Raw genomic sequence first — 22257 nt, 5'->3', positions numbered from 1 at the left:
ATCCAAAATATAGTGGAGGCAGCACGTTTTCTTCTTCTTCATGTTTTGCATTTAAAGCAAATGAACAGTATGATGTACATCTTGATTCTGTGTTCTGTTTTTCTTATTTATAAAAAATGAAAATACACCACTGTTTTTACTTTACTATTGATTCAGTTCCAAAACAGAAAAACCAAAGAATGTGTAGTCTCACTTTTAAAACTCCAACAACAAAGTTATTAAACTTTGTTTTGAAAAATGACATTATGCATTTTGTTGAAAAACCTGTCTGACAGTTGTCTAGACACAAAATGTCTTTTCTATTAGAGCTAATTAAAAACATAAAAACAAGGTTTTTTATAATTAATGTTGAAGTTGACAATTCTTTTGGGACGGGTGGGCTCAGAAGAGAGAGAACCACTGATGGAAACTAAGACAAAAGGAGAAAACAAACATCCAATATCTCCAGTTTCTATCTCCAGACTATCACAGCCAGAGAAACTGTTCAGCGCTCTGGACCGGAGCCAGGGGCACCCGTGGGTCTGTACCTCCAGGTATCTGATGACGGAGGGGTTGTAGTCGATGGTCTTGCGGTTCACAGCCTTCCTCATGCGCTTCCCGTCGAAGGTGAGCTGCTGCATGGCCTGCTGCTGGGCGAAGTCCGGCCTCTTGTAGAACACCTGCCGAGGCGCCTGGTGCTGGAAGCGCGGCATGTGGAAAAAGCGCTGCGGTGAGCCCACGTCTGTCGCCATGGTGACCGGCTAATCCTGCAGGTGGAAAAAGAAGGGAGGGAGAGCATTAGCATGAGGACAACGTCAGACCCACACAGCTGTGAAACAACCATGGATCAATGTTTCCAACTCTTATTTCACAATCTTAAATTAATTTTAGGGTATGATGACTCTACTAAGACAGGTTTCTGGGGTCGCATCTCTCACTGGGTACCATTCATCCCGATTCTTGCAGTAGAAACTTATGTAGGACCTCCTCTAAGATCCTACAATTGGTGTGTGTGTCATGCACGCTGCAAGTGTGTTACTGCAGCAGAGAGTGAACTCCTGAACCAGTACAGCTGAACTCCCAGATCCACAGGTAGAACCGGTCCCAGACTCAACATCGTCTATGTCTGCTCCAGTCAGATAAATCTCCCCCTACTGCAACTCCAGAAAAACTCTCCTGAAACCCCCCATGAGATCACCTGAGGTGATGATATCATCGTGGAGTTTGTTCTGGAGCTGGGACGGATCAAACATGCGCATCAAAGTCAACACTAATTTGCTAATCAATGCGGCAGCTGATTCCCTAATCATTTTTTTTATTTATTAATTCATCCAACCTAAAACCTTCCAGTTGTTGCAGCCAGTTTTTCAACCTACATTTCTATAAATGATGGGAATGACAACTATATTTATCAACCACTACAGGGAGACGACCAGTCGATTGCAACGATTACTGGTTATTTATTAACCAGCATTAGCAGATATCTGATGATGTCCTGCAGGTTAACAGTTAGGCAGATATCAGAACAGCCGTGCGGTTTAACAACTTAATATGACCCAAAGTTTTTGGCTTTTCTTTGTGTTTTTCTTTATAATGGAAGATTAATATGCATTTTTTTTGTATTTATATTTTTATTTATTTGTGAGTATATTTTTAGTACTTTTAGTATTTGAATTTATATATTTATCTTTTTATACTTGATAAATATTTCTTATATTAAAATACAATTGTTAAAAACATTACCCAAAATCTAATTTAAATGTCATTTCATGCCATATTCATAACTTGCATAATAAAATAAAATGTTTTTTTTTTTTTCAAATATTCTAGACATTAGCATGTAAAAATTAGTATTTATGGTCAAACAAAATAAACAAAACACACAAAACTAATTTAAAAATATGTTATTTTTCATGTAATTTTTTTACTTTATTTTATCTTAATTTCAAATGTATTTAAAATTACCTCAAGCCAAACGATTGTCATTTTTAAACTGTTAATGTCAAAAAATTCAAATCAACCAAAATCCTGCAGTTCACTGGTGACCTCAAATCTACCATACCATAACCAAAGATCGCCCAGCTTTCACTTATCCTTTGTCAAAGTGGTTTAAGTTTAATTTACCTGAGCACTAATCCCTTTTTTGCCCCAAATGGAAAATGTTTTTTTGATTATTCAATAAATAAAATGCATCAGTGTACGTAACTACTTTGTGTTTGGTTAAAGGACCAGCCTAGGGCTGTGCGATTAATCGATTTTAAATCTAAATCGGATTTATTAAATGACAATCGATGTTAAAAAAAGGAAAATCGATTTTCCTTTTTTGTAGCTGGCTGCATTACAGACAGAGCTCGTCTAGTCATCTTTGTTTGGTCAAGAAGTTTTTTAAAGAAAAGATTGTAAATGTTGTCACTTTACTAAACTCAAGGAGGATTTACAGTATCTTTCAATTGCACTTCATTCCCAATAGGGAAATTTGTTTGCTATTTTTCTTTAAAAATAAAGATAAAATATTTGAAACAATTTATTCCATTGTCTTTTGTAGTTTTACCAAAAAAAAAAATCGAAATTGAAATCGAAAATCGGGTTTTCAGAGAAAAAAATCTGGATTTTATTTTTGTCCAAAATCGCCCAGCCCTAGACCAGCCTGGTGTTAAATCAACCCTAGGTCTATTACTACACAACAATTTAGCTTAAATGTTCATTGGGGACAAAAATGAAAGCCAAGCAGTTAATAAAAAGTCCTGATTCATTTACCTGACAGCATCTTCCAGTTACTACCATCTTAAGTCTGTACCAATCGACCCCAAACATTGGGCAAACGACTGCCAAACGAGTAGAGTTTGTGACCTCTCAATACTTCAGAATTAATCATGTTTGTTTCTCCCAATTTTGCATCGATTAACAGCAGTTTGCCCAACATTCAGTAGTCTATTGGTACAGAGATAGTCGCTGACAGCCCTTTTCATACATAAGAAGCTTGGTTTGCCTCCAAGGGACTCCATGTACACGATCACGGAAGTTCAAAGACATTTTTAAGTCTTAGAGGATTCAAATGATGTATCCCAACATTGGATGTTTACTAAACAAATGTAAATTGTCATTACACTGTAAATCTTTATTCTTTTTTCACTCAAAATTTGCTCCTTGATCGAAGTTTTCATCCTCAGCATGTGATAATAGACTGATGGTTGATTTGACTCCAGAACGCTCCTTTAAAGTTTATAACTTTCAGGTAACAGAGTCATTAAAACCCTTCATTTAACCACCATTTTTGTCCTGCTGTAAATTTAGTTTTAGGTTGAATGTTACGCAGACGTTTACAAGAGATCCTCCATAGGACATTTACACATAAAAGCATATAAAAAGTATACAAGTCCTTGTATACAAACAAAGAAGCATGTTTTCTTGTTTTGTTTTACTCTTACAGTACAACTGGGCTCAGGTTTGAATTGACTCGATCACATGACAGAGGCTGCTAGAAAACTAGAAAAATCAGTCAAATAACCAACTAGAAACTAACCTCAGCTGCAGCTAGCTGGGAATGTTCTGATACCAATACCAGTGTCAGAAATACTCACAGATACTGCTAAAGATACCCTTAAAGATAAGGGAATGTGTATTTACATTTACTGTCCATGTTACCATGTTATCTCTTCAACCAGAATTCCAGTTATTTTTTATTGCTCTAAAAACCAGAACCAGGAGTTTCTCTGTACCGCCTTGAAAACATTAGTTCTGAGTGGACTGAAGCAGCAGCACAAGTCACTAGACTGCACTAGACATGTAGTTTTACCATTATGTTTTTTATTTTAGGTTTGGAAATCCTGCCATTAGAAGTGTGACCTGCTGCCTGTGCTGCAGATTCCAAACTGAAACAGAACAATGACGGACTAAACTACAGAATGGTTTGTTAGATGATCAGATCCTGCTGGTCATAGACAACGTTGGATTTCACTGTGTAACTGAACATCTGGTAGTTTCTCTGGCTGGAAATGCAACTCTGACTGCTCTTTAGTTAATAGACAAGAGTATTTCTTATTAGATTTTAGTTTTAAAATAAAATTTAATTTCTTATTTAAAGAAAATCATAATCAAACACTGGTATCAAAGCGGTACTCAGCATTGACTGATACCCAAAACCCAGGTATCAGAATTAGTTTAGAAAAGAAAAACAATTGGTATCAGAACATCTTTCCTGCATTCATTCACCCGATGAATTCTTGAATTATTTTAATGGAAAAACTTTCATTCAATTTGAGAGTGAAGCTAAACGTTCCTCCCTTCTGTTGGGAAGTTTAATCACTAACTTGATATAAGTTTTATTTCATAGTCCAATGTCATTTTTCCTGGTTCTCATTTCTTTTGTTGCTTATTTTGTCTGGTTTTTGGTGGTTGGAGGAACATAAACAGAGAAACACAGACAATATTTACAGTTAACCACACTACAGATGCAGAAAGCAGTACACATCAAGCTTCTGTCTGACCAGTCAGGAAAAATAAAATATGACGAGTCGACACAATCTCAAGAATCAGGTCTGGTTAAAAGTTTGGCTGTTTACTTTTAACTTTTTACTCATCCTCCACACGCACAGTCTAACTGTTAATGTGTGTATCATAATCTTCCAGAAAACTGCCATCTGGTATCAGAATCACTACTGATCATTATCATTGATCATCAGGAGGCTTTTTATCAGAATCAGATTAGAGCTAAAACAAAAAGGATCAATCAGCAGGTCAGATCTAGAACCACAACACCAGCTGATCGTCATCACTTCATCACTGGAAAAGATCTGACGAGATCTGATCACTCTCTCTCCCATACACAACCCTTAATCACTGGTGTCCAGCTCTTTTGAGTGTGTTCACACCTGGCAGTAAAATATGCATCCTGATGTGTCTAATGCAATGAAAATATGAGTTTTGAATGTAAAACGTCATTTCTGCTTCCAAAAAACAGATAGGTTGGTATTTTCATACATCAGTCAGCAGCTGGATTTAAGTACAAGTAACTCAGGGGGAAAAAAAGTTAGTAATTTCATGACAAAGATGTGTTTACAAACGTACACAATAGTTGTAGTCCACCTACTGTCTAGAGTCCAGACATAAAACAACAATTCCCAGAATTCCTCTACTATGGTCACAGAGTAGAATAAAACAGGGCAGCGTTTTCAGCTACATGATAAAAACCAATCTGAATAGACATGTGAGGACAAAGACCATGGTGTTACGTTGAACCCCAAAAAGAAGGTCCTCCTCTGAGACAACCACAGGGAACCTGCTCAACAACCAGGTTCTAGAAAGAGCAAGGACCACAGATCCTGAGGTGACCCAAAATAATCACACCACCAGGGGTCTGCTTCAGAAAGCAGGTTATGTAGAAACTCTGAGTATGTTGAACCTGACTATGAGGTTGAACTATGTTAAACATCTCTATATTGAAGTAAACCTGCTATTGACCAGGTTTACTTCAACATACCCCAAGTTACTCTCCTCCCCTTCATGAAGCTGAAACAAGTTCAATTTCAGCTGATCAATCTTATGAGAACTTTAGAGACGCATGGACGACGATTTACGTCAGGACATGGAGGATCTGAATATTCACTTTATTGCAATCAAACCAGCCATGACTTGTACTTATGATATCCTATTTGGGTTTTTGTTTTGATATCACCCACATTATGTTCACACTTCAGACAAAGTACCTTGGGTTATCAATTTTTATTACCTTTTATTCATTTGCAAATGTTCATTTTCTTAAAGATGTGGATACTATATGTATACATGTTCCAGACCTTTTCCTTCCTTTATCAGTAACCACCAAGTCATAAGTAAAGAACATGATTTTAAAATTGACATTATCAATTGTTTTTAATAACTTGGCATCCTGCTCCCACTGGTGTAATTAGCAAAGTTCCCTTTAGGAAACCGTTTGACTGGATTTGATGATCCCAATATTCCCATCTAAGCTCCTTGAATGATTTTTATTTTTCCATTCCCTCAAAATCCTTTTAGAGTGAATTGAACTGAATCTTTTACATTCCAGTCTCCTCTCTAAAATACATTTTACAACTAATCTTCAACTGTTTCACATTCTTGTTTCCCCCCAGGATTGCCCCTGCGTGAAAGTGAATATTGAGAACATCTAATGCGATCAGTTCTACCAAACTATACTAGGATGCTCACTTTCCGCACACCATGCGTTGCCATGACGGATAACGGTATCTGAGCTCTATTGATGATGACTTTGTATAGTGGCGGTACCTAAGAGTGAACATACTTAGAATTGACTGAACCAACTCTGGACACCTGATCTGAAACTCAAAACTCAGACTTTCTGAACTCTGAGGTAGTTGAATCAGAGTTAATCTTTTGACTCAAGAGTTTGTTGAACATCTTTTCTGAAACGGCCCCCAGATCCTGAGGTGAACCAAAATAATCACAACACCAGATCCTGAGGTGGACTAAACTGCAAAACACCGATCCTGGGGTGAATTAAACTGCAGAAAACAGATCCTGGGGTGAATTAAACTGCAAAAAACCGATCCTGAGGTGAACTAAACTGCAAAAAACCGATCCTGAGGTGAACTAAACTGCAAAAAACAGATCCTGAGGTGAACTAAACTGCAAACAACAGATCCTGGGGTGAACTAAACTGCAAAAAACAGATCCTGGGGTGAACTAAACTGCAAAAAACAGATCCTGGGGTGAACTAAACTGCAAAAACAGATCCTGAGGTGAACTAAACTGCAAAAACAGATCCTGAGGTGAACTAAACTGCAAAAACAGATCCTGAGGTGAACTAAACTGCAAAAACAGATCCTGAGGTGAACTAAACTGCAAAAACAGATCTTGAGGTGAACTAAACTGCAAAAACCAGATGAACTAAACTGCAAAAAACAGATCCTGAGGTGAACTAAACTGCAAAAAACAGATCCTGAGGTGAACTAAACTGCAAAAAACAGAGCCTGAGGTGAACTAAACTGCAAAAAACAGATCCTGAGGTGAACTAAACTACAGGAAAACAGATCCTGAGGTGAACTAAACTGCAAAAAACAGATCCTGAGGTGAACTAAACTGCAAACAACAGATCCTGGGGTGAACTAAACTGCAAAAAACAGATCCTGGGGTGAACTAAACTGCAAAAAACAGATCCTGGGGTGAACTAAACTGCAAAAACAGATCCTGAGGTGAACTAAACTGCAAAAACAGATCCTGAGGTGAACTAAACTGCAAAAACAGATCCTGAGGTGAACTAAACTGCAAAAACAGATCTTGAGGTGAACTAAACTGCAAAAACCAGATGAACTAAACTGCAAAAAACAGATCCTGAGGTGAACTAAACTGCAAAAAACAGATCCTGAGGTGAACTAAACTGCAAAAAACAGAGCCTGAGGTGAACTAAACTGCAAAAAACAGAGCCTGAGGTGAACTAAACTGCAAAAAACAGATCCTGAGGTGAACTAAACTACAGGAAAACAGATCCTGAGGTGAACCAAACTGCAAAAAACAGATCCCGAGGTGAACCAGTCACACGAGAACTTCATCCCTGGTCCTTGCAATCTAAACCTGCATCTCTAGGAACATGGAAAGCCGGCAAGTGTGAAGCCTTTTGGGGTAAACCTGTGGAACCGACCCCTTATGGAGGTGCGGTGCTCTGCCGAGCCCGCATGCAGCACGTGTTTCCCCCGTGGTGGTTAACTGCTGGTTACCAGCTGGTTAACTGGTTAAGTGTTTACCACGGGGAGCTCCAGCCGCTACCTGCTACCAGCAGCGCCTTGAAAACATGACGCAGCTGCGGCGAACAAAGTGCCGGGAACCCCGAGGTCTACAACCGTCGAACTCCCACGACTCAACGGGGCTCAGTTTGGTTTCGGCCCCGTTTCAGTCGGGTTTAAATCCGGTCTGAGTGTGTTGTTTTGTCTGTTCCAGCAGTTAAATGGCGGCAGCGCCGGAAGTCTCCTTCAACACTAGAACACTCACCAACGATCTCCGCAGCACACTTAGCTATCTGGCTGTCATGAAGCGCTTATTTCTTGCTGTAAAACTCTCCGCTCGGAAAGCACAAACGTCGCAAACTTTATTAATCTTTAAATTTCCCCAGATTTATCACTTTAACCTCCCGCGGACTCCATCACGACGCCTATTCTTCTCGGCCCTGCTGAAAAGCATGCTGGGAAACCTCGGAATGGGCGGGAGAGCGCTGCGTCTTCGCGCAGGGCATGCCGGGATATGGAGTTCTAGTCTCCGGGGATCGTGAATGTGTAAATGTTTTTTTTTTTTTTTTTATTGAACACAATTTATAAACAAGAACACACAATACAAACTGCTAATGCAGGAAATACAATACAATATAAGAAAATAGAACATATTTTCGGGAGGTATGACATGAACAAGAGACAGATACACAAACAATAAGGTAAACATATGAAAAATGAATAACAAAAAAAACAGTAAGGCATTTTAAGGCCAATAGCATCAACATTTCAGAAAGAGATTAAAATAAAAGATACTTAAAAGATACTTACTTGATGTTAATAAGAGCTGTCATTTGTCTATTACCTATTTACCTTAGACTAGAGTGAGTGAAAATAACCGAATAAAATTCCATGTCTTGTCTGACCTGGCCAAATAAACGTGATTCTGATTCTGATATATCAGCTAATATTTTTGCAGAGTTATGTGGATGTGTAAATGTTGATGACCTGAGATTACCTACCTCTGACTTTCCCCTGAGGAAGCTTTAAAAATGTTTTTAAGACATAAAAAAGTAGAATATACATAAACTGTATATAAGTATTTGTACTGTATATAAGTGGAATTTAATTAATTTTAATTTAATACATATATATATATATATATATATATATATATATATATATATATATATATATATATATATATATATATATATATATATATATATATATATATATATATATATATATATATATATATATATATATATATATATATACATATACTACATAAACTGCCTTTCACAACATCAGACCAACAGTCTGACAGCATCTTCCCTGTCTTATTTAACCGTCTCCTTTGCCTTCTAACTCCCCCATAAACCCTCTAAATATTGAATAAAGAAATTCAACCTGAAATAAATACATACATATTAAATAAAAAACTTCAAGTTGAAATAAAAATAAACAACTCAGAGTCATAAATAGCCATTAATTACTCCTCAAAAGAAAGTAACTTCCACCGCTTCAATCCCCCACAAAAAACTGAAATGTGTTTTTCTATCACAACGTCAACTCATACCGAAACTGCTGCTTGCTTGTAAAGTACGCCTCCCAAATGTGACTCCCGCAACAATGAGAGTTAAACAGCTTGGCGTGGTGAAGTTGGTACTGAGAAATACTTGAGGAATACTTGAAGAATACTTTGAGAAAGGAATAGATGAAGCTGCCAAATAGAATGTGGGTCTTCTTGTGTTTGGTACGGATGAGAGCTGCCTGCTTCAGGCCGAAACAGTCGTTCAGTGATCAGTCAGCTTTCTGCATGTTTCTGCTGAACAGTGCTGTCTGTTGTGGCTCTCTTTTGAAACCTACGTGTGTTTTCATCCCGTATTGTTAGCTCTGTGTTGGCGTTTTGTTACATGTAATTGTGTAAACACCATGATCCAGTTTTCAATGCAATCTCATGTTTGAACTTTACATCTGGGATTTCATAAAACAGAGAGATTGATGATGATGAGGAGGATGAACTGTAGCAGTTCACATGTTTCTGTTGATTCTTCAACGACTACGCTGCTGTTATTTTTGTCAGTTGGTTGCGTTGAATGTCTAATTTGTATAAAATGATGTATTATACACACCAAATAAAAGCACTTTGTACATGTTTTTTGTCACATGCATCTTTTTTTTGAGGTCCTAACATAAGAAACTGAAACTTCAACAACTTGTTATATCATTGATGTTTTTGTTACTTTCCTCAGAGGTGTAACAAAGGCATAAATGTTACTCCTTTTTTCAGCAATGCGATTCACTCGTAATAAGCTGTCCCATGCATCTTGATCTTTGTGACATGCTCCACGATGGCATCTTAAAAACGATAGGCTACTTGGCACATTTTTAAATCTTTGCTTCATAACAAATTTACGCATGTTTAAACATTATGCAAAAACTAGCAAAATAAATAATGTCTAAAATCTTAACAACGACAAAAAATGATGACATGAAACTAATAAGATATGATAAGATTGTCCTTTATTTCTCCCTCAATGGGGAAATTCACTTTGTGCAGCAGCAGTACACACAACACAGAGACATGCAGGGAAAGGGTAAAAAAATATATAATTACAAATATTTTGTACTTTTTTTTACCTTTTCCCTGCATGTGTAATGGACCTAGTCCAGACCTCAGTGCTGGACACCTGTGCCAATTTTGGAAAAAGTCCAGCTCTAGAGTTCGCCATAAATGTGTTTATATCACAAAAACTGCGTCACATATTTGCACCAAACTTGATATGCATCTTTTCCTCTACACCTAAGATGAATTCTGGAATATGGTTGTGATTGGGAGAAGTGGGCATGTCTCATCAGCAAATTCCTTTTCCCCTCCTCAAAATTTTGAAAAATTCCTAGAAATTTACCTTTTATGCTAGAGAGTTAATATTTCTAAGAGATATCCAGTGCATCATCCCAGTTATTATTGACCAAATCCAGTTTGTCCTCATGAGCTGAAACTTTCAGGATCGCTTCCTTTAATGGCTTGCTACATTTTCCTCTGTAAACTTTTGTGATATTTTGATGTTAAATCTACTGTTTTTGGCCATTTATGTAGATTTGTATAATTGTAGGTTATTTTTACCTGCTGTCTCTTTTAACACCAAATTTGGCACAGTGATTGTTTGGATAGAACTTGTGAAACCTACCGAGTTTGATTATGATTTGTCATAATGTCAGCGTACATGAATTGGTAACATTTTGTCATAAAATACTAAATATACTTAACCACTAAACAAGAAGCCCCACATTCTTTTTGGCAGCTTCATCTATTCCTTTCTCAAAGTATTCTTCAAGTATTCCTCAAGTATTTCTCAGTACCAACTTCACCACGCCAAGCTGTTTAACTCTCATTGTTGCGGGAGTCACATTTGGGAGGCGTACTTTACAAACAAGCAGCAGTTTCGGTATGAGTTGATGTTGTGATAAAAAAACACATTTCAGTTTTTTGTGGGGGATTGAAGCGGAGGAAGTTACTTTCTTTTGAGGAGTAATTAATGGCTATTTGTGACTCTGAGTTGTTTATTTTTTATTTCAACTTGACGTTTTTTATTTAATAGTTATGTATTTATTTCAGGTTGAATTTCTTTATTTAATATTCAGAGGGTTTATGGGGGAGTTAGAAGGCAAAGGAGACGGTTAAATAAGACAGTGAAGATGCTGTCAGACCGATGTTGTGAAAGGCAGTTTATGTAGATGTACTGCATCTTGGTGTGGCACGCTCGTTGCACACCAGCAGACAGAGAGTGATCCAAAAAGCCCAAGAGATCACTGGCTGCTCTCTGCCCGGCCTGGAGGACATCTTCAGTTCCTCAGCAGAGCTGCAACATCATAAAGGACAGTCCCCACTCCAGGCATCACATGTTTGACTCTCTGACGTCTGGACAGAGCTGCAGGTCACACAAATCACAAATAGACTCAAGGAGAGCTTTTCTCCCAGAGCTATCACTAATGTAAATAAACACAATCAAAACATATAGTACTGTTTTAAAATACGATCAGAATCAGAATCAGAATAAAACTTTATTGCCAAGTCAGACATAGTCAGACGAGAGAACGTGACTCCGGTTAAGATCTATTTTTTCTGTAGGTATCCCCCCTGTCTCTTCACTGTGTTTCTGACAGTAAACATCCTAAATCTGCTGTCTTCTGGATGTTTATTAAAGAACCTGTTTAACTATCTGCCAAGCTAGGAATCATCTCTACATCCTAGTAAGATGTTTAAAGAACCTGTTTAGCTAATCCCCCCTTACAAATGGAAGGAATTACCCACACACACACACAAGCAAAAAGCATTCCTGTAGAGCACCTACTGGACTATGGGAGTGTATAAAAGCGCATTGTGATCGCCATCCCTGCATTTCTTCCATTGATCTCCTTTCAGCATTGGTAAGTTCAGAATGTTATCAATTTGTAACTTGAAAATACAAATCTTTGTCTTCTTTTTCTTTGGTGGGAACTTCCCCTCTCAGGTTCAATCACAGTAGTTGATTGGATTATCATTATCAGACAATAAATGTGACAGTTAATTCCAGTTACTTCATATATCATCCATTTAGTTAAATTTTTTTCCTTCACTTTATCTTTGCTTTATAAATTCCTCTTTTCATTGATTGTGCTCTTTCAGATACACCGCAGATATTGGTGAACACTAGTACAACAGCCAGCGGATCAGAAACCTTTGCAACACGGTGAGCAATGTGACAATCGAATATGTGTAATGTTTAGCTTTCAGCAAACCTTTTATATAGTAAGGTTTCAACCATTTGTTTCTGCTGTTTAAACTTTTAGGCTATAAAAGCCTTCAGATGTCATGAGAGAAACATTCGGACGATGACTTCTGCTCTTTGGATGTTTGCTTTTAATCTTTATGTCATATTACAAATGGAGCGTGACTCAAGAACAGAAAAGTACACACCTGCTACTCAAAATTCTCACAGAGCGTGTTTCTACGTTCCACGGGGGGTTCAACGTCACTCTCACACAACCCGTCATTTCCCCCTGAGAAAATGAACTTTACATCAAGCTTCAGCCACTTTGATCATTTTTGTATAATTGTTCAGTTTTAAAAACTTTTACATGTCCTTACTTTTATCATTACAGCAGAGCTCAAGCAGGAAGTAAGGAAGCAGCTGCTACGAGAAATATGTCATGATGAGAAGAATTTAGGAAACATCGCTGAGGAGGATTTACGTCATCTTATTGTGAATGACAAACACGGCATCATCTACTGTTTCATTCCCAAGTTAAGGGGATACAATCACTCTCTCACACATCATATCCATGTATTTTCATGTAAAGTATCAGCGTTAGGTAAAATGTTGTAGTGACAAACAAAAGATAAAATTGTGACACTTAAACTAACCTCACTTGACCAGTGACAGTTTACTTCTACTGCAGGTAAGCATACCATTGCCATCTAGGGGCCAATACCATCAACAAATCAAAATACCAAATGTGGACAGTATAGACAGCACAGATGGAGGCTGTTAATGCTAAATAAAAATAAATCTATATTAGTGCGATTTTAAACTTCCATGTGGTCAGGCTCCTAACAAAGAATTTAATCTGGAATTAAATAGTTTTATTTTGTGTACATAGTATAGTTTTGTTTTGGGGTTTTATCTGAAAAAATATTTATGGTAAAGTTCAAAAAAGGCTATTTTAAAAAACTGCACAAATATTTAAACAATAGCACTAAGGATTCAATTTGGTTTAGGTAAGGCAAGGCAAGTTTATTTATATAGCACAATTAAACAGGAGGGTGATTCACAGGGTAAAGGAGGGTGTGATTACTTAATTGCCTGTGAAAAAGTCTCAGCCCCCCCTTAGTCCTGTCATTTAAGCAGAGTTTTAAAAGCGTTCATATCTGCATCAAAAAGAAAATAGAGCAAAAACCCCCCTGCACAGCAGTGGGTGTACAGCATGACCCCGCTCTGATATGGAAAAAAAAAAATCCCCAAAAAATAAAACAGGCCCGAAAAAACAAGGAAAAACATGAAAATGAAGGCGATATATTGGTTTACAGAAAAGGTTTCCCGTTTCTTCTTCTTATTTCGCACGCTTTTTTCGTCTGTTAATGCGGCCCGAACCGCAACGTGCAACCATGCATGGCATACATCGTTAGATGCGTGTTACCGTGGCAACGCTAGCGGCTAGCAGGCAAAAAAAAGCGCAAATTCGGTAACTTTTTACCATACCATACCATACTTTATCGTGGAGACATTGTTCAAATTTTCAAACACTCGGCCCGATTGGCACTAAAGGACCGTACAACGTCATTATGCCAATTATTACAGTTTTTGCGATAATTATCTTTCAATTTATGACATTTATGACATTTGACCATGGATGCTTGTTGCTAGGCAACAGGTTATCGTAGAGACATCGTACAAATGTTCCCTGACTCGACACGCTGTGGACTTCAACATATTTTAGTCTCATCATGCTAGCAATTACGGTTTTTGAGATATTCCACTTCGCTCATTTTGATGCTAACGGAACTTTGGACGCTTGTTGCGCGGCAATGCAATATCGCAGAGACATCCATCCAACGTTAACAACTCGGGACGATGTGGACTACAACATACTGAGGTCTCATTAGGCACTTGTTTACAACTTTTGAGATATTGAAGCCAAATTGTCCCCTTCTATCCTATGGAATCCCATAGGGGACTTTATTCAAATGCAAATGTAATTCCACAATAGCATTATAATTTTCCACATATGCATGAGTTATTTGGGACAAAAATGAAATTAAAATGCAATAATTCAATTTGAATTTTCATTTCCACATACTTGTATGGGCATTCTATGACAATATTAAAATGAAAATGGAAAAGCTGTTTCACATTTCATTTTGAAAGATTTAACCTGATTTACAGAGGACAATATTCAAATGCAATAAGAGAAACAGCGCCCCCAGGCTATTGCATTTACATTTAAATGTCACCAAGCTCTTTGTTGGACAAAATTTAAATTAAAATGCAATTTTCTAACAACTTGCAAATTAAAATGAAAACGGCATTTCACATTTCATTTTGAAAGATTTAACCTGATTTACAGAGGACAATATTCAAATGCAATAAGAGAAACAGCGCCCCCAGGCTATTGCATTTACATTTACATATTACAACGCACTTTAAGGGACAATATTCAATTTGAAAATGCAAACGGTGAGTTTCATTTCCTTTGCCCTGACTCGGACTCACAGGCTCACGCCAGGCTACAGTAGCAATACAGCCTTCACACCACTAGTCGGCGCGTAGCTCTCAGTCAGTACGTTTACATGCAGCAGTTCGTAATGATAAACATTTGTATGTAAATAAAAAAGTTGTACCCCAAATTCTGCTGTCACACACATGAGTCTGATAAATTATTAGGGTTAGGATTGTTTTTATGTGAGTAAGAAATTAGGTAAGAAATGTACCTTTTACGTCTCATTTATTCATTCACACACGCACTAATATACTTGGGAAACAGTGAGGCACCAAATATAACATATTTTATTTTCTCAGATGGCAAAAATAAGAACTTTATTGATCCCACATAGGAGTAATTCATGTTATATCAGCTATAAAGAACAAGGTAGTGCTGAAAAAAAACAATAGTCTATCCCCCCTCACAAAAATAAGAATAGAGAAACATATTTTCTCATCAACAAAACAAATTTAAATTTTTTCAAATAACAAAAGGACACATTTGAACCATTTTTCAAACAATAAAAGAACTGAAAAAATCTGAAGAATTGTTCAAATATGTTATTTTGTTACTTGAAAATTTTAAAATATGTTTATGTAAAATATGCTTTGTTGGTGAGAAAATATATTTTGTGAGGGGGGATAGGCTATATATTGTTTTTCGGCACTACCTTGTTCTCTAATATGACATGAATTACTCCTATGTGGGATCAATAAAGTTCTTATTTTTGCCATCTGAGAAAATAAAATATGTTATATTTGGTGCCTCACTGTTTCCCAAGTATATTAGTGCGTGTGTGAATGAATAAATGAGACGTAAAAGGTAAATTTCTTACCTAATTTCTTACTCACATAAAAACAATCCTAACCCTAATAATTTATCAGACTCATGTGTGTGACAGCAGAATTTGGGGTACAACTTTTTTATTTACATACAAATGTTTATCATTACGAACTGCTGCATGTAAACGTACTGACTGAGAGCTACGCGCCGACTAATGGTGTGAAGGCTGTATTGCTACTGTAGCCTGGCGTGAGCCTGTGAGTCCGAGCTCAGGGCAAAGGAAATGAAACTCACCGTTTGCATTTTCAAATTGAATATTGTCCCTAAAAGTGCGTTGTAATATGTAAATGTAAATGCAATAGCCTGGGGGTGCTGTTTCTCTTATTGCATTTGAATATTGTCCTCTGTAAATCAGGTTAAATCTTTCAAAATGAAATGTGAAATGCCGTTTTCATTTTAATTTGCAAGTTGTTAGAAAATTGCATTTTAATTTAAATTTTGTCCAGAAAAGAGCTTGGTGACATTTAAATGTAAATGCATTAGCCTGGGGGCGCTGTTTCTCTTATTGCATTTGAATATTGTCCTCTGTAAATCAGGTTAAATCTTTCAAAATGAAATGTGAAACAGCTTTTCCATTTTCATTTTAATATTGTCATAGAATGCCCATACAAGTATGTGAAAATGAAAATTCAAATTGAATTATTGCATTTTAATTTCATTTTTGTCCCAAATAACTCATGCATATGTGGAAAATTATAATGCTATTGTGGAATTACATTTGCATTTGAATAAAGTCCCCTATGGGCTTTCATACTATCCTATGGCAACAAAACCTATGCATTTGTATGGGGTAGAATATGAATAAATCATCCGTAAATGTGGCCCGAACCGCAACGTGCATCCAGGCCTTGGTTTGGTTTAATGGCCATTATTAATAACCCCAAACATGGCAAGAACCACCTCCGACACAACCAAAACAACCTTAAACACAACCAGTACAGCCCCAAACCAAAGCAGCGAGAGGGGACGAATGGGCAGTAGGGCATGCTCATATCAAAATTTCCTGACATTTTTGAGTTATTATTATTATTAACATCTGTATAGCCAATAAACAGGTTAACACCATCACCAAGCACCAGCACGCCGGTAGACTCTGTTTGGTATCTCCTCTACAGGTGGCGTGTACCCACTGGAAGAAGGTGATGTATGTTCTTAAGCAGAATGAGCCATATCCTGACCTCACATCTCTCCAAAATGTCTCAATCCACACCGGGAACAAGTTCTCCTTCCTCAGCAGCTTTTCAAAAACAGAGATTAAGGTCAGTTCATACAGCCGCATCTGTACACACCTGTAATCAATAGACGATCTGATGTGTCGTCATCTTTCCTGCAGGTGAGGCTTAAGCATTACACCAAGTTCCTGTTTGTCCGTGACCCATTTGTCCGTCTCATCTCTGCCTACTGGGACAAGTTCAGAAAAAAAAATCAATACTTCTATGAGCTTTTTGCCAGGGACATTCTGCGTCTCTATGGTAACGAAACTAATCCACCAAAGACAGCGGATGAGGCGTTAGCATCAGGTCTGCACCCCTCATTTCACAACTTTATTCAGTACCTGCTGGACCCAAAGACCGAGAGGAATGAGCCCTTTGAGCCGCACTGGAGGCAGATGCATCGCCTGTGTCACCCCTGCCTCATACAGTAGGAACATGTTTTCTGGCTTCCCTGTGTCCACAGTCAAAACAACAAGAAACACTTCTGTGACTGATTTTTATTTGGTTTGGTTTTCTTTCCAGGTACGACTTTGTTGGCCACCAGGAGACTCTTCAGGAAGATGCTCAGGAGCTTCTAGAGATCTTGAAGCTGCACAATGACATTAAGTTCCCTCCCTCCTACGTAAACATGACGTCTCCCGACTCTGTCATGAACTGGTTCAGAACGGTTCCTCTGGAGGACAGGAGGAGGCTGTACAAACTTTATGAGAAGGACTTTCAACTCTTTGGTTACAGAAGACCAGATGAACTTCTTGATGGCTGAAATACATTCAAGAATAAACAATAACGTTATTTTTGTCAACAATAACAGCTGATGTCATTTGAAACTCAATGAAGCTGTAAAACTGATTCATGGAATTGTTTTTATTTTTATTAGTTGTATCATTTATTTAAATCCGAGCAATATCTTCAGTCAAATAAATGTTTATTATATAATATTATATAATATTTGACTTATATTGAAGATGGTTTAATGATCTGTATGTTGTACTGTACATATAGAATAGAGCTCCTTCATCTTATTATTACTCAGGGCCGCAGAGACTGTTGATGTTTTTAAAAAGAGGCTCAAGACCCATCTCTTTAATCAGGCTTTTAACTAACTCATTTAACTCTTTTAAATTTCTTATGCTCACCCTTATTTTTATTGGATCTTACTGCTCAGTTTTATATTTAGTTTATCCTTTTTTTTATCATATTTTCTTTTTGTTTAATCTCATGTTTTATCTAAATATTTCAGTCGTTATTTATGGTCTATTTTATCTTACTGCCTTATTCTTTTAGTTTTTAATGTCTTGCTTTCTAGACATACTTTTAGGATTTTATGTTATGTTATACTCCTTTAAACTCTTTTAATGTATTTTATCCTGCTTTCTTGTAGCTTTTATCTCCAGTGTTTCCTCATGGGGAGCCTCCATGCTGGGAGTGACTCTGGCCTGCAGGGGGATCGTCCTGGGGGTCGTTCTGGCCTGGATGGTTGTTGAGCTCTGTACCACGGCTTCACCGCTGTGGTGTGGACTCCTCTATCCGTCCGGACCGGGATGGGGATGTGGGCCCCCCCCCCCCCCCCCCCCTTGTAGCTGCGGGCTATGAGACAGCTCCCTGTTACCGTTTCCTCACCTGGATCCTCTGTGCTCAGCCATGTCTGCACCGTGTGTCTGTGTGTGTAACCTAAGTCAATTGTAGTGTGCTTGTGTCTGCGGGGAGGGGGGAGGGGGGCAGGGCATTAATAAGTTTTATGTTTATTTGTTTTTTTTTGTTAAGCACTTTGTGTTGCATTATTTGTATGAGAAGTGCTATATAAAAAAAGTTTGATTTGATTTGATTTGATGTGTGATGTGGTTCTATGACTTTACACTGAATTGCAAAAATAAAAAAAACTAATAGTTTGGATGATACTTTTAGTTCCACACTTTCCGTTCTGCCATCCTTTATTTGTATAAAAAATGCCTGAAATTTACAAAAGAATACTGAAAATGTAAAATATATTCCATATATAAAATTACATTACAGTTATGTAAATAGACAACATGTGTTTAAGTTATGGGGAAACCAGGTTACCTGGGGCTGGCAAATGGGAAAGGTGTACAGGGCCCCACTCTTGTTGCAAGTGCTGCAACAAGAGTGTAAACTAGAACTTGGAAAAGAGATCACGTCACCAGTTCCTGCTTTATTACATGTAATCTTATGTAATCTCATACGGATTATCTGAGATAATATCTCTATTTTCATGTATATAACACCATTTATTTATATTTATTTATTTATATTTTATATATACATATACATATGCAAACACATACATACACATACAAACCCAGTTTTTTTTTTTTTTGGGAGGGGGGGGGGCTGGTGACACGAAACAGGCACGGTGTGTGTGTGTGTTATTTAATGGATTTTAAGAATGTGATACAAATATTGCACCCGATTGATAACAGTCAAATCGGGTGAATATTGAATAACAAAACTACTAAGGCCTGGGGGACACGTGCTTGGGGGCCCTGTACACCTTTCCCATTTGCCAGCCCCACACTGAAAAAAAGTCTTTTGGATTTACATAAAAAAAACATGTACGGGACTTCCGCTTCCGCCCGCATGGAGTGAGCAGCAGGTAAAGGCAGCTCCATTGAACCTTGATTAAAAAACACCTTCTGGACCAGTCGAAGAATAATACCTTTGTTAAAACTACTCTATAAACCCCCGAAACACTGAAAGTCGACATGAATAAGAACACCGGCTCAAGATACACGCAGAAAACTTTACAAACTCCGCCGGCCTCTTCACCGGCTGAAATGAAAGGCAGGATGGCGGGCCCCAAGGAAGAAGATTTACCCATCTCCGTGAGGACTCTGCGAAACGAACTACAAACTTATCGTGACGGTATGATGAAAGACATTAAAACGCAGATTATTGACATGCACCAGGAGATACGTAAAGATATTTCTACCCTTCGGGACGAAGCCAAAGCTGACATTAATATGCTGCGCACCGAGTTATCACTGAAGATCGACACGCTGCATAAAACTCACACAGAGACCGCAAACACGCAGAAAGAGATGGAGAAGTCCCTCTGTGATGCTTCTGACAGGATAATGCAGCTCAAGGGCGTAACCATGGTATAGACATTGGGGGGGTCCAAAAATTTTTTTTTAAAAGGTGCATTTCCCAAAGTTCTATGATTTTTATTTAAGGAATAGTCTGCAATTTATCTGAGATAGTAGTGAATAGGATAGCTTTCAGTTGGGAAAAATTACATACCTAAAGCAGGTTGTAAATATTGTGATTGGAACGACAAAAAATCCATAGCAGACGATGGACTTTTAATTCACACTGAAACGTTTAATGTGAATGAAATCGTAGATTTGTACAAAGAATGAAATGTAAAATCTTGATGTTAAAATGAATGTATATACAGATTTATTCATTTGACAGTAAAAAATTGTTTAACAGTAAAAGTGCATACAAGACTGAACAAACAAAAAACAATTTACATTTCTCAGTTTCTTAACTCCTCTCAGTGCATTCTTTTTTTTATTTATTATTATTATTAGTGTTGCATGTATTGTTCTCTACAGGACTGTCTCAGAAAATTAGAATACTGTGATAAAGTTCTTTATTTTCTGTAATGCAATTAAAAAAACAAAAATGTCATACATTCTGGATTCATTACAAATCAACTGAAATATTGCAAGCCTTTTATTATTTTAATATTGCTGATTATGGCTTACAGTTTAAGATTAAGATTCCCAGAATATTAAATTATTTTGAGATAGGATATTTGAGTTTTCTTAAGCTGTTTTTTTAATTGCATTACGGAAATTACAATATTCTAATTTTCTGAGACAGTCCTGTATGTGTAAAAATGGGGTGAGTATGTGTAAAGGTACTGCAACTACAGACAAGGCAGCAGGGGGCAGAGATGGAAGGGTATCATCTAAATAAATGATCCAAAAACATGGAGGCGTTCATCATTTAAGTCGACTAGTCTCTGACAGATACGTTTCCTGTCCAATGCATCCAATTTTTCTTGATGCACATGGCAAATGGCAATGTTGTTTAGCCGGGTCTGCGTCATTGTTGTTCTTAGCCATGTCTTTAGACGTCTCAAGGCGCTGAAACTTCGCTCTGCCTCCGCTGAGGAGGCAGGAACAACCATCAGCAGTCTCAAGAGGACCTCAACTTGCCTGAAAAGATGTCGCACCTCTGGCACCATTTCCCGGAAAATGTCTGCTACCTCTGAGGAAGATGTATAAGTGTAATTGGCCCGGAACATTTGCAGCTGCACTTCTAAAGCCATGGCATTCAGCTCTGGGTATTCATCTTGGACTGCATCAATCTTCCCAGAGATGAGTACGTCTTCTAATTTTTGCAGCCTTTGAAGCCCCTCCTGACTGAAACGCTCAGTGCACTGCACCAAAGCAGTGTCCAAGGTTCTGAAGTACTGCATTCTGTAGTACGCCTGGGCAGTGGAATGACAATGTGGTGTGGCTGAACCAGTGAAGCGCTTCGGTGGCATCCGTACATGAGGCATCTTGATGGGCTGCAGGTTTAGAGATGTTACAACCTGAGATGCTTTGGAGTACAGCTGGTCAAAGTGCTCTTCACATCTTTTGGCCTGGATGCTTCTCGTCACATGCTCTACAGCAGCCAGCATCCCTGATGCTGTTTGTCTTCTCTGCTGCAGAGAAAAGTTCAGCTCCTCCAACACAGCCATGACATCTTCTGCAAGAACGATGCCGAGAATGGTATTGCCCCTCAAAAAGCTGTCATGAAGGCCACTTGCTTTTGCAGACATTTCCATCGTGGTGCATCGGGACATTTCTTCTGTGGCTGTGAGCACAGAGTTGTATTGGGTGAGGACAGAGCGCATGGCTGGCGTTCGCACTGTCCACCTGGTGGGGCAGAGAGGCTTTAGAGATGTGTGCGGAGATGTGTGATCTGACTTCGCTATAGCAGTGAAGATAGCCTTGAACTTCCCAGACTGATTGAATAAAACACCCAACTCATGCACTAACTGCATTGCATCTCTTATAATAGGGGAAGATACACAGGTGGCTTGGGTAATCAGATTTACACAATGCGGCCCACAATGAACATACACGGCAAGAGGCTGTTCTTTCTTGAGATGAGCTTGCACACCTTGCATCCTACCAGACATATTGGCTGCCCCATCATAAGTTTGACCCCGTAGTTGTGATAGTGGGAGATTTAGGCGAATTAGCACATCTTTAGCTACATTAGCTATGTTTTCTCCAGTAGTGGATGTAACCTGATAT

At 38.0% G+C, this 22257-nt stretch overlaps 1 protein-coding gene across 1 annotated transcript in view; it reads right to left on the bottom strand.

The window, feature by feature from the left end:
* The window catches only part of wdr33 (WD repeat domain 33), a 29990-nt gene extending 21840 nt beyond the window's left edge, over nucleotides 1-8150 (bottom strand). Inside the window, exons 1-2 of the mRNA XM_061732740.1 lie at nucleotides 7963-8150; nucleotides 528-746 (exon numbers count right to left, since the gene is read on the bottom strand). Coding sequence (XP_061588724.1) covers nucleotides 528-731 — 204 coding nt within the window. The 5' untranslated portion in view covers nucleotides 732-746; nucleotides 7963-8150. The remainder of the gene's footprint in view (nucleotides 1-527; nucleotides 747-7962) is intronic.
* Nucleotides 8151-22257: the final 14107 nt, after the last annotated feature.

This window comes from Cololabis saira, chromosome 10 (assembly GCF_033807715.1).
Source record: "Cololabis saira isolate AMF1-May2022 chromosome 10, fColSai1.1, whole genome shotgun sequence".
Classification (NCBI taxonomy): domain Eukaryota; kingdom Metazoa; phylum Chordata; class Actinopteri; order Beloniformes; family Belonidae; genus Cololabis; species Cololabis saira.
The sequence above is the reverse complement of the archived record's forward strand: the minus strand, read 5'-3'. Positions and strand labels throughout refer to the sequence as shown.